General features: G+C 33.9%; 1 protein-coding gene across 3 annotated transcripts; it reads right to left on the bottom strand.

The window, feature by feature from the left end:
* Window positions 1-857: 857 nt before the first annotated feature.
* LOC149804884 (GPI-N-acetylgalactosamine transferase PGAP4-like) lies at window positions 858-15,990 on the bottom strand. 3 transcript variants are annotated; one of them, XR_016416903.1, is made up of 3 exons: window positions 15,832-15,990; window positions 10,285-10,408; window positions 8,884-9,018 (listed from the first exon to the last, which is right to left on the bottom strand). XR_016416903.1 is itself a non-coding variant. In XM_089945537.1 (2 exons), exon 2 carries the CDS (start codon window positions 9,963-9,965, stop codon window positions 8,682-8,684), a length of 1,284 nt encoding a protein of 427 aa, XP_089801663.1. In that variant the 5' UTR covers window positions 9,966-10,408; window positions 15,832-15,990; the 3' UTR covers window positions 858-8,681. The 3 variants fall into 3 exon arrangements, 2 of the variants coding, with proteins under 2 accessions (XP_089801663.1, XP_089801672.1); XM_089945537.1 differs by having other exon boundaries at window positions 858-10,408; XM_089945546.1 differs by lacking the exon at window positions 15,832-15,990 and adding an exon at window positions 13,481-13,525 and having other exon boundaries at window positions 858-10,408.

The following is a 15,990-nucleotide window of genomic DNA, read 5'->3' as shown; positions in this document are numbered from 1 at the left end:
AGAGAGCGATCACAGGCCCTGGGGTAAGAAACACCTGGGCCTCTCCTAGTTCTTATTCAAACAAACTTTTTCTTTTATAAAATTAAAAAGTGTTGTTTGGCCCAGGCCCTGGGGATATATCCCCTGTTGCTCCCCAACCTGTTTTGTGCCAATCATTTTGACTTTTTTTTAACTTTTATATATCATTGAGAATATCTATCCACTGCACATGATCAGTCACCAAGGAACTTCAATCTGTTCACCAAGCTAGGTGTAATTGTTGACCTATTATTGCATCAGGTATAAAAATGAAAGTTGGTCCAACTGAATAGGTCACCACCAACTGTTAAACACATATAATTTCAATCTATATAACTCTGAACTTTCTGCTTCATCAAATTTTCATCACATAATGTATTCTGTCAATCACCACATTTCTAATGGAGAAAAAAACACTAATAAGGGCCATTCTAGTAAAACATACCTGGGACCCAGGGAAGGCACTTTTAATGTGGCGTACTCACCCATAGATGCAATTTAGAATTTTCTTATCATTTTGATACATAATCTGCTATCAAACTACCTGGCATATATTTTAAAAAACTTCCTTCCCTGGGTAACATGTATGCTTAAATGGAACAGCCCTTATTATACTAATACATTGATTGTGGAATTTGAGGAGATTTTTAATTTTGATCACGAAGGAGATTCAGTGAATATTGCTTTGTTAATCTCTTGTCAAAGTATTTAATGTTGATTAATCTCAGATTTTGTTAAGTAATATTGGGTTTTAGTAAGAATAATATTAACAATTAAGCTGGGGATTCTGGCATCAAATGGGTGAATAAATGTTGCAAAACAAATACAGAAAACAGTACAATTCTTGAATACTTTATTAATAAATATATAGCAATTAAACATCTCGTTTGAAAATATTTTAAATGATTCCTGGTTACCTATTGTAAAATCAATTTCAAATTACTGTCATCAATATAAAACGGATTAAATAATTAACTGTATAAAATAATGGGGAAAAAAAACAATTCTGACTAGTACATGTGGAAATAACTGACAATATTATTACACAATGGCTTCAAGACATGCCATGTATAACAGTGCAGATCCAGGTTTATTCGTTGTAAAAGTTTACAAAAAATATTTCGAGTAACAAAAATGTTACTCCAGACAAGTTTTACTCAAAACTGCATGCGTATTTTGTAAACCAGTAAACCAGTTTCACATTTTCATGCTGAGAATGAAAAATAATCAGTTTTAATCCTGAATTGTTCACAATGCATAACATATGTATTAAGGACAGATCTCAGTTTTAATTATGACACGTTTAGAGGTATGCAGTGTGCATTCTATGATGTGCTATTGCAGAATCCATACAGATTTCTTACAATATGTACCCAAAAAAATCCTATTAAGAACATTAACTTTTAAATATTGTAATTGTTTGTAACACTGTAAGGTTTGGGTTGTTTTTTAACATGAGATTGGAATATAATAATGTCCAACATTTAAAGAATCACTGTAACAATGACAAATTGTTCAAGCAGGATCGTGATCATGTCTAACTTTAAAAAAATATATTCATGGAAGTAAAATGAGACAGACAACAAAATTTCTAACTACATTGCTGTAAAACAAAAAAAAAAGAAGATACCAATCATAGAGCAATGTACATATGATTACAAAATGTTGAAAATATAGTTCTAAAAAGAAAAAAAAAACACTGTACAAAAACTACGACTAAAACACACAAGACAACAGAATTACCCGTAGTATACACCTGACATGATTGACATGTGAAATAATGTGAAGTCCGTCGAGTAGCTACATGCAGTAGCAGTTGGCCAAGAATTCTGAGTCAGTAGGATGGTTTCAGTATACACTGTTACAATGCTATTGCTTGCATGTTTCAAAAACAAGTATTGCAAGATTTTTGTGATTTTTTATATATCCATATTTGACAGCACATCAGTTTCATTTGCCCAGCTCCAAGATGCTTTTGTCACAGTTGGTCCAATTCTGTTGAGCAGATATTTTTAAATATAATTTTTTTTACAAGCTTTTTGGTTTCCAGTAATGGCAGCAATATCTGATTGTGGATCAGCATCATTGCTTGTGTGAAAAAGACCTTAAAGCACGGAGACGTTCTGTAAAATATGGTCAAATTCTGTTGAGCAGATTTTTGTACATGTTAAAGGTTTTCTATTTTGAAGTAACAACAGCCACTTTTGATATCCGATCATATTTATTTCAAGATGCTTTCAGTTAAATTTGTTCAAATTCTGTGTGGCAGTGTTTGAGAAACCATTTAATGATTTGTTTAATTTTAGTAATGTTTTTTTGATCACAAATTGGCATAATTGTTCTTTATATCTTGAGAGCCCTTCATGCCAGGGTGCTTCCTGTCAAATGTGGTCAAATTCTGTTAAGTGGTTTTTGAGTAAAAGTCATTTCAAGTCTTTTTTTCTGTTTCTTAGTAATAATGGCCTTTCTTGATGACAGATTGTCATTTTTGGTATAAAAGTGAAAGACCTTATAGTGCCAGTATGCTTCTGTCAATATTGGTTAAAATTTGGGAGTGTGCTTTTTAGAGAAGTCATTTCAAGGTTTTTCAGTTTTTCATGGTGTCCGTTTCTGATGGTGAATCAGCAAAAACAAGTCTGAAAGCATTTAATATCGCAAGGTATCTTTGCCGACTTTGTAAATAGTTCCCAAAGCTAGCCTGATAAGTGATTGTCTAATGGTGCCGTAAAATGGAGAATAAATCTGGTAAGGACGGAGGTTGGCTGGTGTGTGTTCTGTAGGGAATGATACTGCTATAGGCTTAAGAAGTAAGGTTAATGACCTTGTGATCTTTGAAAAGATTGTAACATGTCACTGTCAGCAAACGTTATAGGGAGAACAGAAAAATTGAGAATATCTAGACATTAAGTCAGTATAAGATAGTCCATGGTAAGAACTAGACCAGGTTGCAGGCTACAGTATGACTTTTTGTCGAGCAGTAACATAAGTTTTTTTATAATGTTTGCCTGCTTTATATCAGATTTGGTCAAATTCTGTTAGGCAGATTTTGAGAAGTCATTTAAAGTTTTCTGTATTTTTAGTAACAGTGGTACAGGATCAACATCACTTGTATAAAACTGAGTCTTTCATGCACAAATGCTTTCTGTCAAATTTGATTAAATTCTTCTAAGCAGTTTTTAAATTATAGCTGATTAAAGATTTTTCTATTTTTAGTAATGGTAGTCATATATGATGACATCAGCATCATCTGTAAGGCCTTTATGCCATGATGCTTTCTGACAAGTTTTGGTTGAAATTGTTTCAGTAGTTGTTTTAGAAGATGAAAATAGCAAAATTGTTGCTGGGTGCATGATGGGCTCAGAGCCATACAATAAGCCGTTTTGGCATTACTGCCGGTTGAACTAAAATGCTCTAAATGCAAGCTAACAATTCAAATTATTATTTAAAATCTGTACAGCAATATTTCTGGTGGTGAATCAATAATTTTATACTCCACAATTATTGTATTAAAAAATATGCTTCCTGAGATTTTGACAGCTTTTCTACTATGAAGGTACCTAACTGTCAAAGAACAACAATCATTACAACCACTTAACCATTGATTGAAATACTGAGACTTTCATAAATCTAAATTGCAAAACCAAGAAAAACGCATGTGTAATAAAGTAAAGATTCATAAATCACATACTTTTTCAAATGATACATTTAATGGCCTTTAAAAAAAGAGAAAATTCAAACTTGCTACTACAACCATATACTAGTTCAATGTAAATTGTAGCAAGTTTCTCCTGGTTACTCAAGTAAATATATGTAAAATTAATGTGGGCAGAACATTACAGTTAAGTATGGTGACCAAAAGAAAATTGTTGACAATGAATAAAGGCAAGAATGTCTGCCAATAGATGTGAGAAATTTGATGAAGACACCCTCTGCAATTCAAGTAAGTACAGAAAAAATATAATAAATTAATTATCATTGATTACATAACCCACCTCAAACGAAGCCATTAATAATCCCCAATAACAATTCTACACATTAAATATCATGCATAAAATAATTCTGGACAAAAGTGATCTTGATAAAGAAATGCTGACCTTTGTCATGAACAGTACTATGAAGAGTGGATAAAACCTTGAGATTATTTGTTTCTTTTTCTTAAACAATTATTCTGAAAATCTACTTCAAAAGCGTTTATTACTGTCCACACCTAGAAACCAGATTTTACTGGATGAAAGTCACAGCTTTTGTGTTACTTTGGAGTGATGCCAAGTATGACTACTATTAGAAGTATAGTTCACAGATCAGTAAAAGCTTTGATTAGTCACAACAACTGAGGCCTCACATGAAAATACATGCAGTGCACTCATCTAATTCTAATCCCCATTCCCATGTCCAATACACTGTTACATTGTGGAGGGTAACATATCACAATATACAATACATGGAAAGCTTAAAGATATTTAATCATCCAACTTCATTGGTAATAATGGGCTTTGTATACCATGGTAAAATCGGTGTGTCTATAAGCTAAACACAGATACTTATTTGTAAAATGTAGGTCACAGTGGCCTTTGGTTGCAAGGGTGTAGTACAAATAGAAATGGATCCAATAACTGATTAAAGATTCCAGCATAAACAGTATCCAGTAAGTAACCTTTAAATATTAAATTTCAAAGTCATGGAGGGATTAAATATATGTCAGAGAGTTTCTGCAATAAGTGTTAAATAATTATCAAGATTCATCCCTCACCAAATTTCTTGGTTCTAGGTAAGATACACAGCCTACCAAAAATCCAAGATAGCAGTATTCTAAATAATGTAAAAACATATTCATAGTTGGTATAAAGTTCCAATAGATGACAATGAGCTTCTTTTGTTATAAAGGTATCGTATTTACATATGTGCATATCACCATCAATTTCATGATTCCAGCATAACCAGTGCTTGGGAAATGAACAAAAACAAAAACGAACTTAAGTGAGACAGCATATAATATGGGCCACAATGACCTGCTATGCTGTGAGGGAGTAGTGCTCATCAAGATGCATCACCTTTTTTGATTCTGGATATGATAATACGCACATAGCATAAGAAAATCTGGTAATGAGCTAAACACAAACTAATCCTAAACCATAAAATATGAAATGTAGCTAACAGTGACCTTTTCTGTTCAGGTGTGATACTAAGAGACACATACAATCGTCTATGATTCTAGCATAAGTTAAACCATAAAAAGGGTTACAGTGATCTGCCAGTGCTCAACAGGATGCATTCCCTCTCCATTTTCATAATTCCAGGTATAAAAGTAACACAGTAACAATACCTATCTGGTCATCAGTTAAACACAAAAACTGAAACTAAGCCAATCAAATGTGAAATGTAGGTTACAGTGTCCTTTCCTTGCTGTAATGACGTGGGATTAAGAAAGATGCATTCAATTATCTATTTTGATGTTTCTGGCATGAATCAGTGCTTAAGAAATAAACACAAAACGCAACCCAAGTCAGCAAAGCATGAAATTACAGCCCCAGTGACCTATTTTTATGAGTGTAATACACATCAAAATGTACCACATCACCATTTTCATGAATCTAGGTATAACAATACAGGGTAAAATATTATGTAATAATAAACTGAAATGCAAAATCTTCACCTGGCCAGTGAAATATAAAATTTAGGCCACAGTGACCTTTTCTTATAAAGAAGTGATACTCATATGAACAGTGCTGGAAAAAGAAACTTAAAACACAAAATTAACCCAAGTAATTGTAGCATGAAATGAGTCACAGTGATACATCAAGATTCATCCCCCTAGCAAATTTCATGATTCCAGGTGTAACAATATTTATGCAGGGAGCAACAAACGCTAAATGACAAACTTGACTAATAATATAAATATAACCTTCATACATCTACAAAGTTAGCACGCTTAACCCCCTCTACAGGATCTGGGTGTTAAACCTACAAAAAAAATGTTGCCAAGAAAGAGTGATTGAGATGCTGTGCGGGTGTAAATATTTATATGCTTTGATATATGCATACACCAAGGCCAGTGCTGTGGGTAGTACAATTAACCTTCTCTGCTTCATAGGGGAGCTAAAACTAATTACTTAAAAAATACACGGATGCTAGCATGAAACAACATTAACAGTGCACTAGGCTTAGTTCCAATGACTAAGCTAAGCCCACAAGAGTTTTCCTGTCATGAAAATATCATAATAAAATATAAGGTATCATCCCCAAAAATGTCAACTCTGTCTACAAGTAACATAAAGCTCATATATTATACAGGTTACAATAAAGAAAAAATGACATACTCCAGTAGTAAATGTAGCACCAGTCTGCAAGTCATGGTGATGCTAGGTACCATTGGTACTAATATGAAATTTCACTTGCAACATGGCCACAATCTCTCATACAATGCAAAATCGTATAACAAAAAACCTCAGTGGGACCCGTAAATTATACATGAGTGTAATCCAAACTACAGACAAAACATTGATTAAATTAAGATTTATATTTTTACATATCAAGTTTCAGAACCCTACAATGTGACTGAACCCATTTTTCACTTTTCTTTTGTTATCCTTGACAAAATCTGCAGAGTGTGAAGATCTGGTGCCAATGTTTCTCAAGAAATCAAAGCAATATTTGACAGAGGATGCAGCCATGTCAGTTACCTCTCAATAATTCCATCATATGATTGATGAGACATGATTGTTAAGGCAAATACGTCATTTCCTCTAAAGAATACTTGCCCATCTGATGGAAGATAATAATACTTTATGTTTTACATATACATATCAGTTAAGTCCCAAATTTACTCAATCAGACATGACTTTGTTAACTTTAAGGTATTACATATACAGTGATGTCTGTTACCTCACACACATACCCAATCAAATGAGGAAGGATGCATCATTTTTAAGGTATTTCATATACAGTCATGTCTGTTACCTCACACACATACTCAATGAAGTGAGGGAGGATGCATCATTTTTAAGGTATTTCATATACATATATATTCATATACAGCCATGCTAGTTATACTCAATCAAGTGATGGCATCAAATCTTCACAATCAGTAAATTTGTTTACGGGTTGGACAACTATTTCAGCCATATTTTAGTTCCCACATAAACATAAAGTCCCTCATGATTTCCTCGTCCTAGCATTTGCGATGCAAGAGAGACTGGAGGCCATTTTGTAAATCATTTTCATTTGGAAAGATGCTATTATAAGTCTTATACTTACAAGGCATGCAACAAAAAAAAATGGATCCATCATGCAAGAAGACTCTCTTTATCTGTATACAAGGCATGCATCAAATAAAAATGGATCCATCATGCAAAAAGACTCTCTTTACCTGTACCAACTGTTTCTTGGAAATTCAGTCTCACCTATGAACTGCATCATGATCACTTAACATTCAGATTCTGTATAACCCTATCTGTTACATGAGTTGGCAACATTTGTAACATGACTTTAAGAATTTTTTATTCAGAACATTAATGCCATTGATGCCACCATCATAGCCCTCACAGATTGTACAAAAATGCATTCTATCCACTTTTTATAAAAAAACTGCAGGAACTCGCTAAGCATTATTCATAATTATAATTTTGTGAAAAAAAGGGTTACCAGACATCAGCAATACAGGGAAGTAAATCTTTCTCTTGACAATCCAGAGTGATCCTACTCTTAAAAAGAATTTTTAAAGTGGGATGGCAGAGAAAATGTAATGTACAGACACTTCTTAAATTTCAGCCTAACATGTACAGTGTAGAGTACCATTAAAAGACAAAAGTTCAACTAGAAAAAAAGTGAAACATTGTATTCATTCATTCACAAATATGCCTGGCCAATGGCAACTTAACATCATATGACAATACCTGTCTTTCTTTTAAATAAGTTTTTCTCTTAAAAAATATTTATTTGGCCATACCCCTTGTACAGTGATGGCCCAACTTATGGATTCCTGGCTATGTCTGTCTATGGTTACCTTTATCAAGCAACATGTTATGTATGAAATAAACTCATGTAAAATTCTCTCCAAATATAATTACCCCCTTCAACTTTAAAAAATAATCCCACATAACACACACACACACACACACACACACAAGCCTTACTAATAAATTCTAAATTATCATTTGAGGCACTAAATGATAAAAATTGTCATTGGCATGTAACTGAAATTTTGTTGAAAAAGAAATGTCTTAGAGGGCAGGATTATTTTCTGTTTAACATAAAAGTAATAAATATCTTATTTTCAGCCAAATTCAACCTGCAGCTTTTAAAGTAGCACACAATGTATACACTATACATCTCTGTATACTGTATCTAGCTTGTAAGGCCATTAGCTACTAAATACTCCAGACAGCACATAAATTCAAATCTCTTGCATCTGAAATTTAATGTCATATATCTACCAAATTCTGGGAAAACTCCTCTTCAAATATGCAATATAATTACAGATATTCCAGCTCTTCACATAGTATGTAGTGTTTATATTTATTCTACAATGGGTTTTTTCTTCTGGTTTTCAGACTTTAGTATGTCTGTCGCGATTAATCACACTCTCTCTCACATACAATTTAAGGTAGTCTTCAAATCATACTGAAATCCACTGTAAACTTAAATTAGATTTTATCAAGTAATTTTTACAGATGAAAGATGAACTCAGCTGGATCTTTATATCCTTGTTTTAGTGAAGTAAACATGCCTATATGTTTAAATAGATTGGGCTCAAGCAAATAACCAGGAATATTGTTTGACTGAATAAACTTGTTTATAATAATATCTTTATGCACATTATTATCTTGAAAAGCAGTGAGGTATCCAGTCAACCTTGGAATTATGGAAGTGGGATACAAAACAGCTGGAGTACAACATCCTGGTGTGTCACGGAATATAAAAAGCTGTGGAGAAACCCTTCGCAGTTCGTTCATGTTTTGACGACCCACAATAGAGGCGATTATAACCATCAAAGTGAAGCCACTAGCAAAATAGAATAATAACAGAGAATATCTGAGTTTTTCTTTGCTCAATAAAATATGGAAAATTATTAGAATTGGACTTCCTACAGCACCTACACTAAGAAGCTCTACAATTCGATCAAACTCAAATGCATAACCCTGCCAGCGTTCTGGGTAGAAAAGCTTAATGAATGCAAGCTTTCTTGATCCACTTTCATCCAAAAAATGGCTAGAATGTAAAATATTTCGATCTATGTTAAATCTCAGAACATGAAACAAATCATTATGAGGTATCACATCATCTTCTAACATTAAAACAAATTTTGAATCAAAAGCATAGGTGACATTCAGACAGAAAGCATAATCAACGCTTTCCTTGATGTAGATGCTATAAGGAATTGTAAAATCTCTGGATCCAGATGTGTAGAGGTGGGAAATATTGATATGAGCAGGAAGATTGGATGATCCGAAGCGTTCCACATATGGAATATAGTCTTTGAGAAAGGTAGCATCAATATTGTTACCTGGATTTTTGTCCACGGAACAGATAACCAAGAATTTTCTCCTAAAGAACACATCACGTTTAGTTAACTCATCCACTCTTGCTGCTGCCTGCAGAGCGTAGCCAGGTTGAATTGCATCAAGCTGTATGCTTGATCTGTCATTGGTCACAATACAAATTACAAGGTCAAGTTGATGATTCTCAGCCGAGGAATTGTACAAATAAAGAGATGCTGTGCCATCTAAACTTTCAAAATACTTTTTCGCTGACTGAAGCCTCTGTTTGTTGAGATCGCTTGCTATCTGAATGAGAGTTTCTGACTTGTGAATTTTGTTATACAGTAAAGAATAAGGAATATTATATGTTGCATAAGGAAGGAGAGCAAATAAGATGATAACTGTAAGAAGCAAAATCTTCCATAAATGAGGGTTCCAACAGAAGACTGTCCGCAACAAGGATCGAAACATATTGAAAACAGCTTATATTAGTGAGCTGAGGTAGAAGCAAAGTCAAATGATTATGATTGGTTGTTATTTTGATGATCCTGGGATGATTTCTATGACCTTTCAATATAGTGGTCTATGTTGGTCCATCCATTTCCTCTCAGTAATGCTTTTGTAGTGATCACAACATAACAGGATTCCAATGTTAAAATAATGATCAAACTAAAACAGTGATCATGACAAAAACTCATATAAAGTAAGTAAAGAACAGAAATTGCATACTATGTAGATTAGGATCAAAATAGAGATGCATTAACTGAAAGATCTGATATACCCCAATTACCCTGTAATGTACTGTTATTCATTACGTCCCGGCTGCCAAGTACATGTACATGTAGAGATTAACAGACCTTTTCTTTATCATATGCAACACAATCCAGTTAATTCTGGCCTTCTGATCTCCGTTCCTGAAAAAAAACAAAAAAAAACATAACATGAGAAGAATGCTTAAAACAAGCTTCAAAGTTCAACAGTTATCATACTTCTTTATTGGAAAGTGCACATTCCCTAAAATCATTGCCAAGTTTCAATGTTGTCTTGTCATTACTATTTGCCTTCAATAAAGTAAATCTTGTTGCCTGAACAAAATGGTGTGAAAATATGCAATCATATATTACATATTAATAAATTACAATATATTTTGGTGATAATATTCATTGCCTAGTATCAAACTATAAATATGGTTATTGTTTTGGATTTAATACATAATAGGCTTGACATGGCAGCCAGTATCACTTGTGGAAGAAGAACCTATGTAAACAACAGTAAGAACCATCAACCCACAAGAAGCTACTGACAAGCTTTCTCACATACACAAACCATCAATATTACAACATGTAATGAAACTTTTACATAATTTAAAGAGTAACAGATTTTATTTCAGATCAGTCCAAGATAAAAGCAACTTAGGTTTGTGTTCAGTTCAAATTATATTTTTACATATTTTAGATATTTTTAACATGAGAAACATAATTTCTGGACCCACCTCTTTCAAAAACCATGACAAATCCTTACATGGAGATGTTATCAAAGTGAACAAAATGCAGTACCTATGTAACTCTAGAAATTTTAACATGGGTCTTAATGACTTGCATAATATGATTTTCATAATAATCAAAGGATGAGTAAGCATTTAACCGGGAAAACTTCAATTCTGACATGATTTACACCTTTTTATGTAGCTTACATATGTGATGATCTTGATGATGTCTACAACTAATAAGATCAAGGACCCTACTACTCTTCAACAAAAATGATGAAGTAAGAAGCTCCCTTTATCAATGGCAATCTTAGAAAAGCAATACACAGGAAAGCTCAGCTATTTCACAAATACCAGAGATCTAGAATATCCAGAAACATGAACAAGACAAAGGAATATATCTGACCAAACTCAGATGTGAAACCCTCAAAGTTTATTTTTCTGAACCCTGCTCAGGTGTAACAAAAAGTCAGGATTTCTGGCCAACCATTAGGCCCTTCCTCATAAACAAGGGTATTTAATTACAGAATTAAATAAGCCTATAAGAAAATGAGATTGTCTCTCATCAAGGCTATGTAACAGAGGTCGGCAATGATTTCTTTATTAATGTTGCTAAAGACACAGGCAATAGCCACCTAACCTACATTGAACATCCAAGCAAACAGGCTCTGAAAAAGACATTTCAATATGTCTACAAAATTTGATTTCTCTCATGTGACTGAATACTTAAATTTACATCTAAAGACTTATCAAATTTCAGCATTAAAGTGCTAAATGGGATTGATCTTATTTCACCAAAATAATAAAACTTGGAAACTCAGTCACTGACTGGTCCTATAGCCAAACTAATAAACTACAGACTTGACCAAAATATTTTCCCAACATGCTTCAAGGAAGTACAGGTAGTCCCAATATGTAAGAAAAACAACCCACTTGACAAACAAAACTACCATCCTTTCAGTATTCTTCCAACTACATTAAAACTACTCGAACTTTGACAGTATCTTACACTCATACCTTTTTGCTTACAGAAAGCATCTCAGCTGTCAAACTACACTAAATCAACTTCAAGAATACATGCAGTACATCCTAGACCCAAAAATAATATGATGCAGCTAGATTTGTCAAACTCCTCCTCAAGAAGCTGGCAGCATATTAACTTACAGTTTTGGCAGAATACAATTTACAATAGCAGATTATCTTTCGAAGAGAAGACACTATGTCAAAATAGGAAACTCAAGCAGTTAATGGAAATATATCTTTAAAGGGTACCCCAGCAATCAATTCTTCTACCCAATAATTTTTTAATATCTTTAATAATGACATCTTCTTCCTCATAAATGATTCTGATCTATACAACCAAGCTGATAACAACAGATTTGCCTACACTCAGCACAAGTTTTTTTTTTAACTTTGGAAATGGAGTGTAGTACTTGGATTTGGTGGTTTACCAACAAAGAAATGTAAGCAAACCCTTTATAGCTCCAAGTGATTGCACATGAAAAGAAAACCAATGAACAGCTTGAGACTTTCTCCTCCGTAAGGCTAATATATCTGGTGAAGACTCTGTAAAACTACGAGGAGATACTTTGGACTTTATGAAAAACTTTAATCAGCAAATCATGTAAATTTTTCAGAAACCATCTGGACAATTAAATGGGTTCAAACAAATTAGAAAATACTATATAAGTGAAGGAAGACAGGCAGCGTACCACTCTTTCATTATGGCAAACTTTTAGCTGCTGTTCCCAAACCTGCCATTTCAGCAATGTCAATTATATGAACAAACTTGAAAATCACGATGAATGAGCTTTGTTTTTAACAATTTCAAGAAACCTTATGCTGAACTATTTGAAATCGGCAAATGTTGCTACTCTTCACATCCAAAGGATAAAGGCCATGGCACATATTAGTTCTACCAAATACGCAGAGAAAACTGCTAATTTGCCTTCTATTGCCCTGCCCTATTCTGACAAAAAAAATTGCTTTATGTTGAGTTCAGTATCCATTCGTGTGTCTCTTTCGCTCAAAAAGTAATGTAAAACAGTTTAAAGATAGTATTGTCATGTTAATGAGCCAAGTTTCTGCCAATTTAATGACGATTTACATCTGCAATTGCGCTTCAATCTTCAAAAATCTAGACAATAAACCGCACCTAAAATGATGGAGTGATATTCCATGTATTAGTTAGCCTAATCACATGCAAATTATTAATATGTGTAATTATGTGCTAATTACAAGTAAAGCTGTTTAATATATCATCCTGTAAAGTAGGGAAAGGGAACTTGCATCTCAATACTTTTCAACCGTTATTCATAGCAACCTATTTTCGAGGTATGTTATTTTGCAGAAACCAGTGCATTTGTTGAATCAAACTAATATATGAAAACACCATGTTAATATAATATATAATATTATTTTTTAAATTTTAATTGGCTCGAAGGCGAATTAAAATGATTGCTTTTAGTGAATATTTAGAACTTTGTATATACAAAATTACCGATCCACAACCACTTTTGTAATTCTATTGTCCCACCATTTTTCACTACTCTGACAAGGGAGATAAGTCGCGTTGCTATAAATTTTAGTACAGTGCGCACCCCGCTATTTATGTGTATCTTTAGTCTCAGATTTGCAATTTTTGTCCTTATTTCTACATAATGCTTTATTCAGTGATTGATTTTTTAATTAGCAATAGAGTATTATAAGGAAGAAACACTAGAAAGAGAATAGGATATACATTTTAGGGAAATTTCTCAATCTATGGTACACTTTGTCATAATTTACTGAAAAAAGTGCATAAGAGTGCCCTTCTCACGAATATGCAGGAATAAGAATGTCCTTGGGAAGAAAGGGAATCACACACACACACACACACACACACACACACACAAATATCGGGAATTTATGCGCACGTAAGGTTTCCGTCTCCAATATTCAAGCCAAACGCATACTGAATTTAACCGATTGACGAAAATAAAGTACTCAATGCTTACCATTTGAAAAAAGGCAATAGTCACCAGAATATTCTGTTCAAAACAATATTAATTTTGGACAGACTGGATACCACCCATGTTTTCATGACTCGCTATATGTCGACCTATTCTGCGCACAGCTTCGAAAAGATGTAATGTTTATCCATTGGGCTATAGAAATGAAATACATTACTTCGGACGGTTTCTGTCAGCAGGCCATATAACACAATCAATTTTACTATATGTTTTCTACATTTGTTTCTCAGTACTGACCTTTCCACTGTGTGACAATCAATACGAATCATATGTTAATCTAAAATACCTTCAAAGATGACTTCATGGTGAATTTCTTGTCAAAGGTTGACCTGTTCGTTTTTGAGATGCTGGACTGTCAACAGAGCAGCATGTGAACAGAACATAGATTTCACGTCCGGATCATCACCAAGGCCTTATTACTCACTGTGCACTGTCGCCGAAATACACACGAACAACCACACCCTGAGCTTATATTCTTAAGAATAAACAATTACCTTTAAATCCCTACCAAATATGCATAAATAAAACTCTTTAATCACCACCAAAATGAGAGAGGAAAAAAAGTTCTAAAAATAGACTAGAACTACATTCTGGAAGTACTAATTGTGACCTGATTCCAGCAGTTCAGTCGAGTATTTAGGTCAGATTTAAAGCTATGTGTGTGTGTGTGTGTGTGTGTGTGTGTGTGTGTGTGTGAATGATACAGTGCATACCTTCATTAATCCAACGGGACACAGAATGATTAAAATTATATCAAAATGCAGAAAGTTCACGTTGTAATGAATTAACAAGTTCGTTAGTCTTTTTTCATATTCCATCTGTACCTTGTCAAAATTTTGATTAGTATAAAACTGTCTTTATCAGTTCAATTACAACTCTTACACTAATGTAACCTTGATATATAACCTTGCCCGTCAATGAAGGTTACATCACATATCCGCGTGTTTCTAAGCTATACCATTAGAGATATCCACTGACCCAGGAACCAATACTGATCACTGTAAATATATATTTCGCTTTTCATATCCAATCATTGGGAATCTTGATAGTTTCAACGTTATTAGCCAAGGGCGAATCCCTGACTTATGGGGCGTGACCCAGGGACTGTGTCGGATGCACAATTATATTTATCTCGTCATGATGATTAATTTTATATATGGTCATAGGATGGTGATCCTAACAGTTTGCAAGTTTTGAACCAATGTCAAGTTCCCAACCCCAGGGGCACAATCCAAGGTCTGTATTATATGTATGTATAATTTAGTCTCCAGGTGCCCTTCAAGCTTATGTGTGGTGATAAGGCAGAGATCGCATCAGTTTCCAAGTCATGGCCCAGGGGCAATATCCTTCATAGGGCCGCCCATTGACCAGACGATGTAAACCAGAAACCTGTTACATATGTTATAGCCCTAAGCTTCGGGATCCCACCATTAAGGTCATTTTACAATTTTAAAAACGCTGTGCACATCTACAGACCGCTCCTATCATAACCCAAAGTTTCAAGTCTGTATCTTCAGCAGTGTAGGAGACAAAACATTTCAAGTCTGTATCTTCAACCGTGTAGGAGGTAAAATACGATACTAATGGACAGACAGACACACAGTTAGGAGTATATAATACCCAACTTTTTCTTCTTCAAAATGCACTGGCATAAAAGTGACTGTAAAATTGATTTGGACTTATTTAAACATTGATTGACGAAGTACACCTTCCATGAAATACATTATCCGTGACAAGTCAAATAGAATACAAATTGTAGAATAAATGAGTATGAAGCGTATACAAATAGCAAATGGGAAACGAAAGTAGCAAATAACAACCAATGCATATTGCATCTTACCTTTTCGATATCAGTCACGCTTTCTTCCCACAACTCAACAGTTTTCTAATTCATAAGCTTGTATCATTGCATATGCATTTCCACTGACACCTCCCTGTATGCTGGTAACTTGTAGTGCCGGAGAGGCTTGCGTTTTTCAAAGATCCTGAAAGCTATACT

The sequence above is a fragment of the Sinohyriopsis cumingii genome, chromosome 2 (genome assembly GCF_028554795.1).
Source record: "Sinohyriopsis cumingii isolate HCF-2022 chromosome 2, ASM2855479v2, whole genome shotgun sequence".
NCBI classification, from domain to species: Eukaryota; Metazoa; Mollusca; class Bivalvia; order Unionida; family Unionidae; genus Sinohyriopsis; species Sinohyriopsis cumingii.
Note: the sequence above shows the minus strand (reverse complement) of the source record. Positions and strands in the feature narration are given on the sequence as shown.

What these genes read in the sequence shown, in the direction of transcription:
- LOC149804884 (XM_089945537.1), bottom strand. Translation starts at nt 9,965, where the DNA reads ATGTTTCGATCCTTGTTGCGGACAGTCTTCTGTTGGAACCCTCATTTA.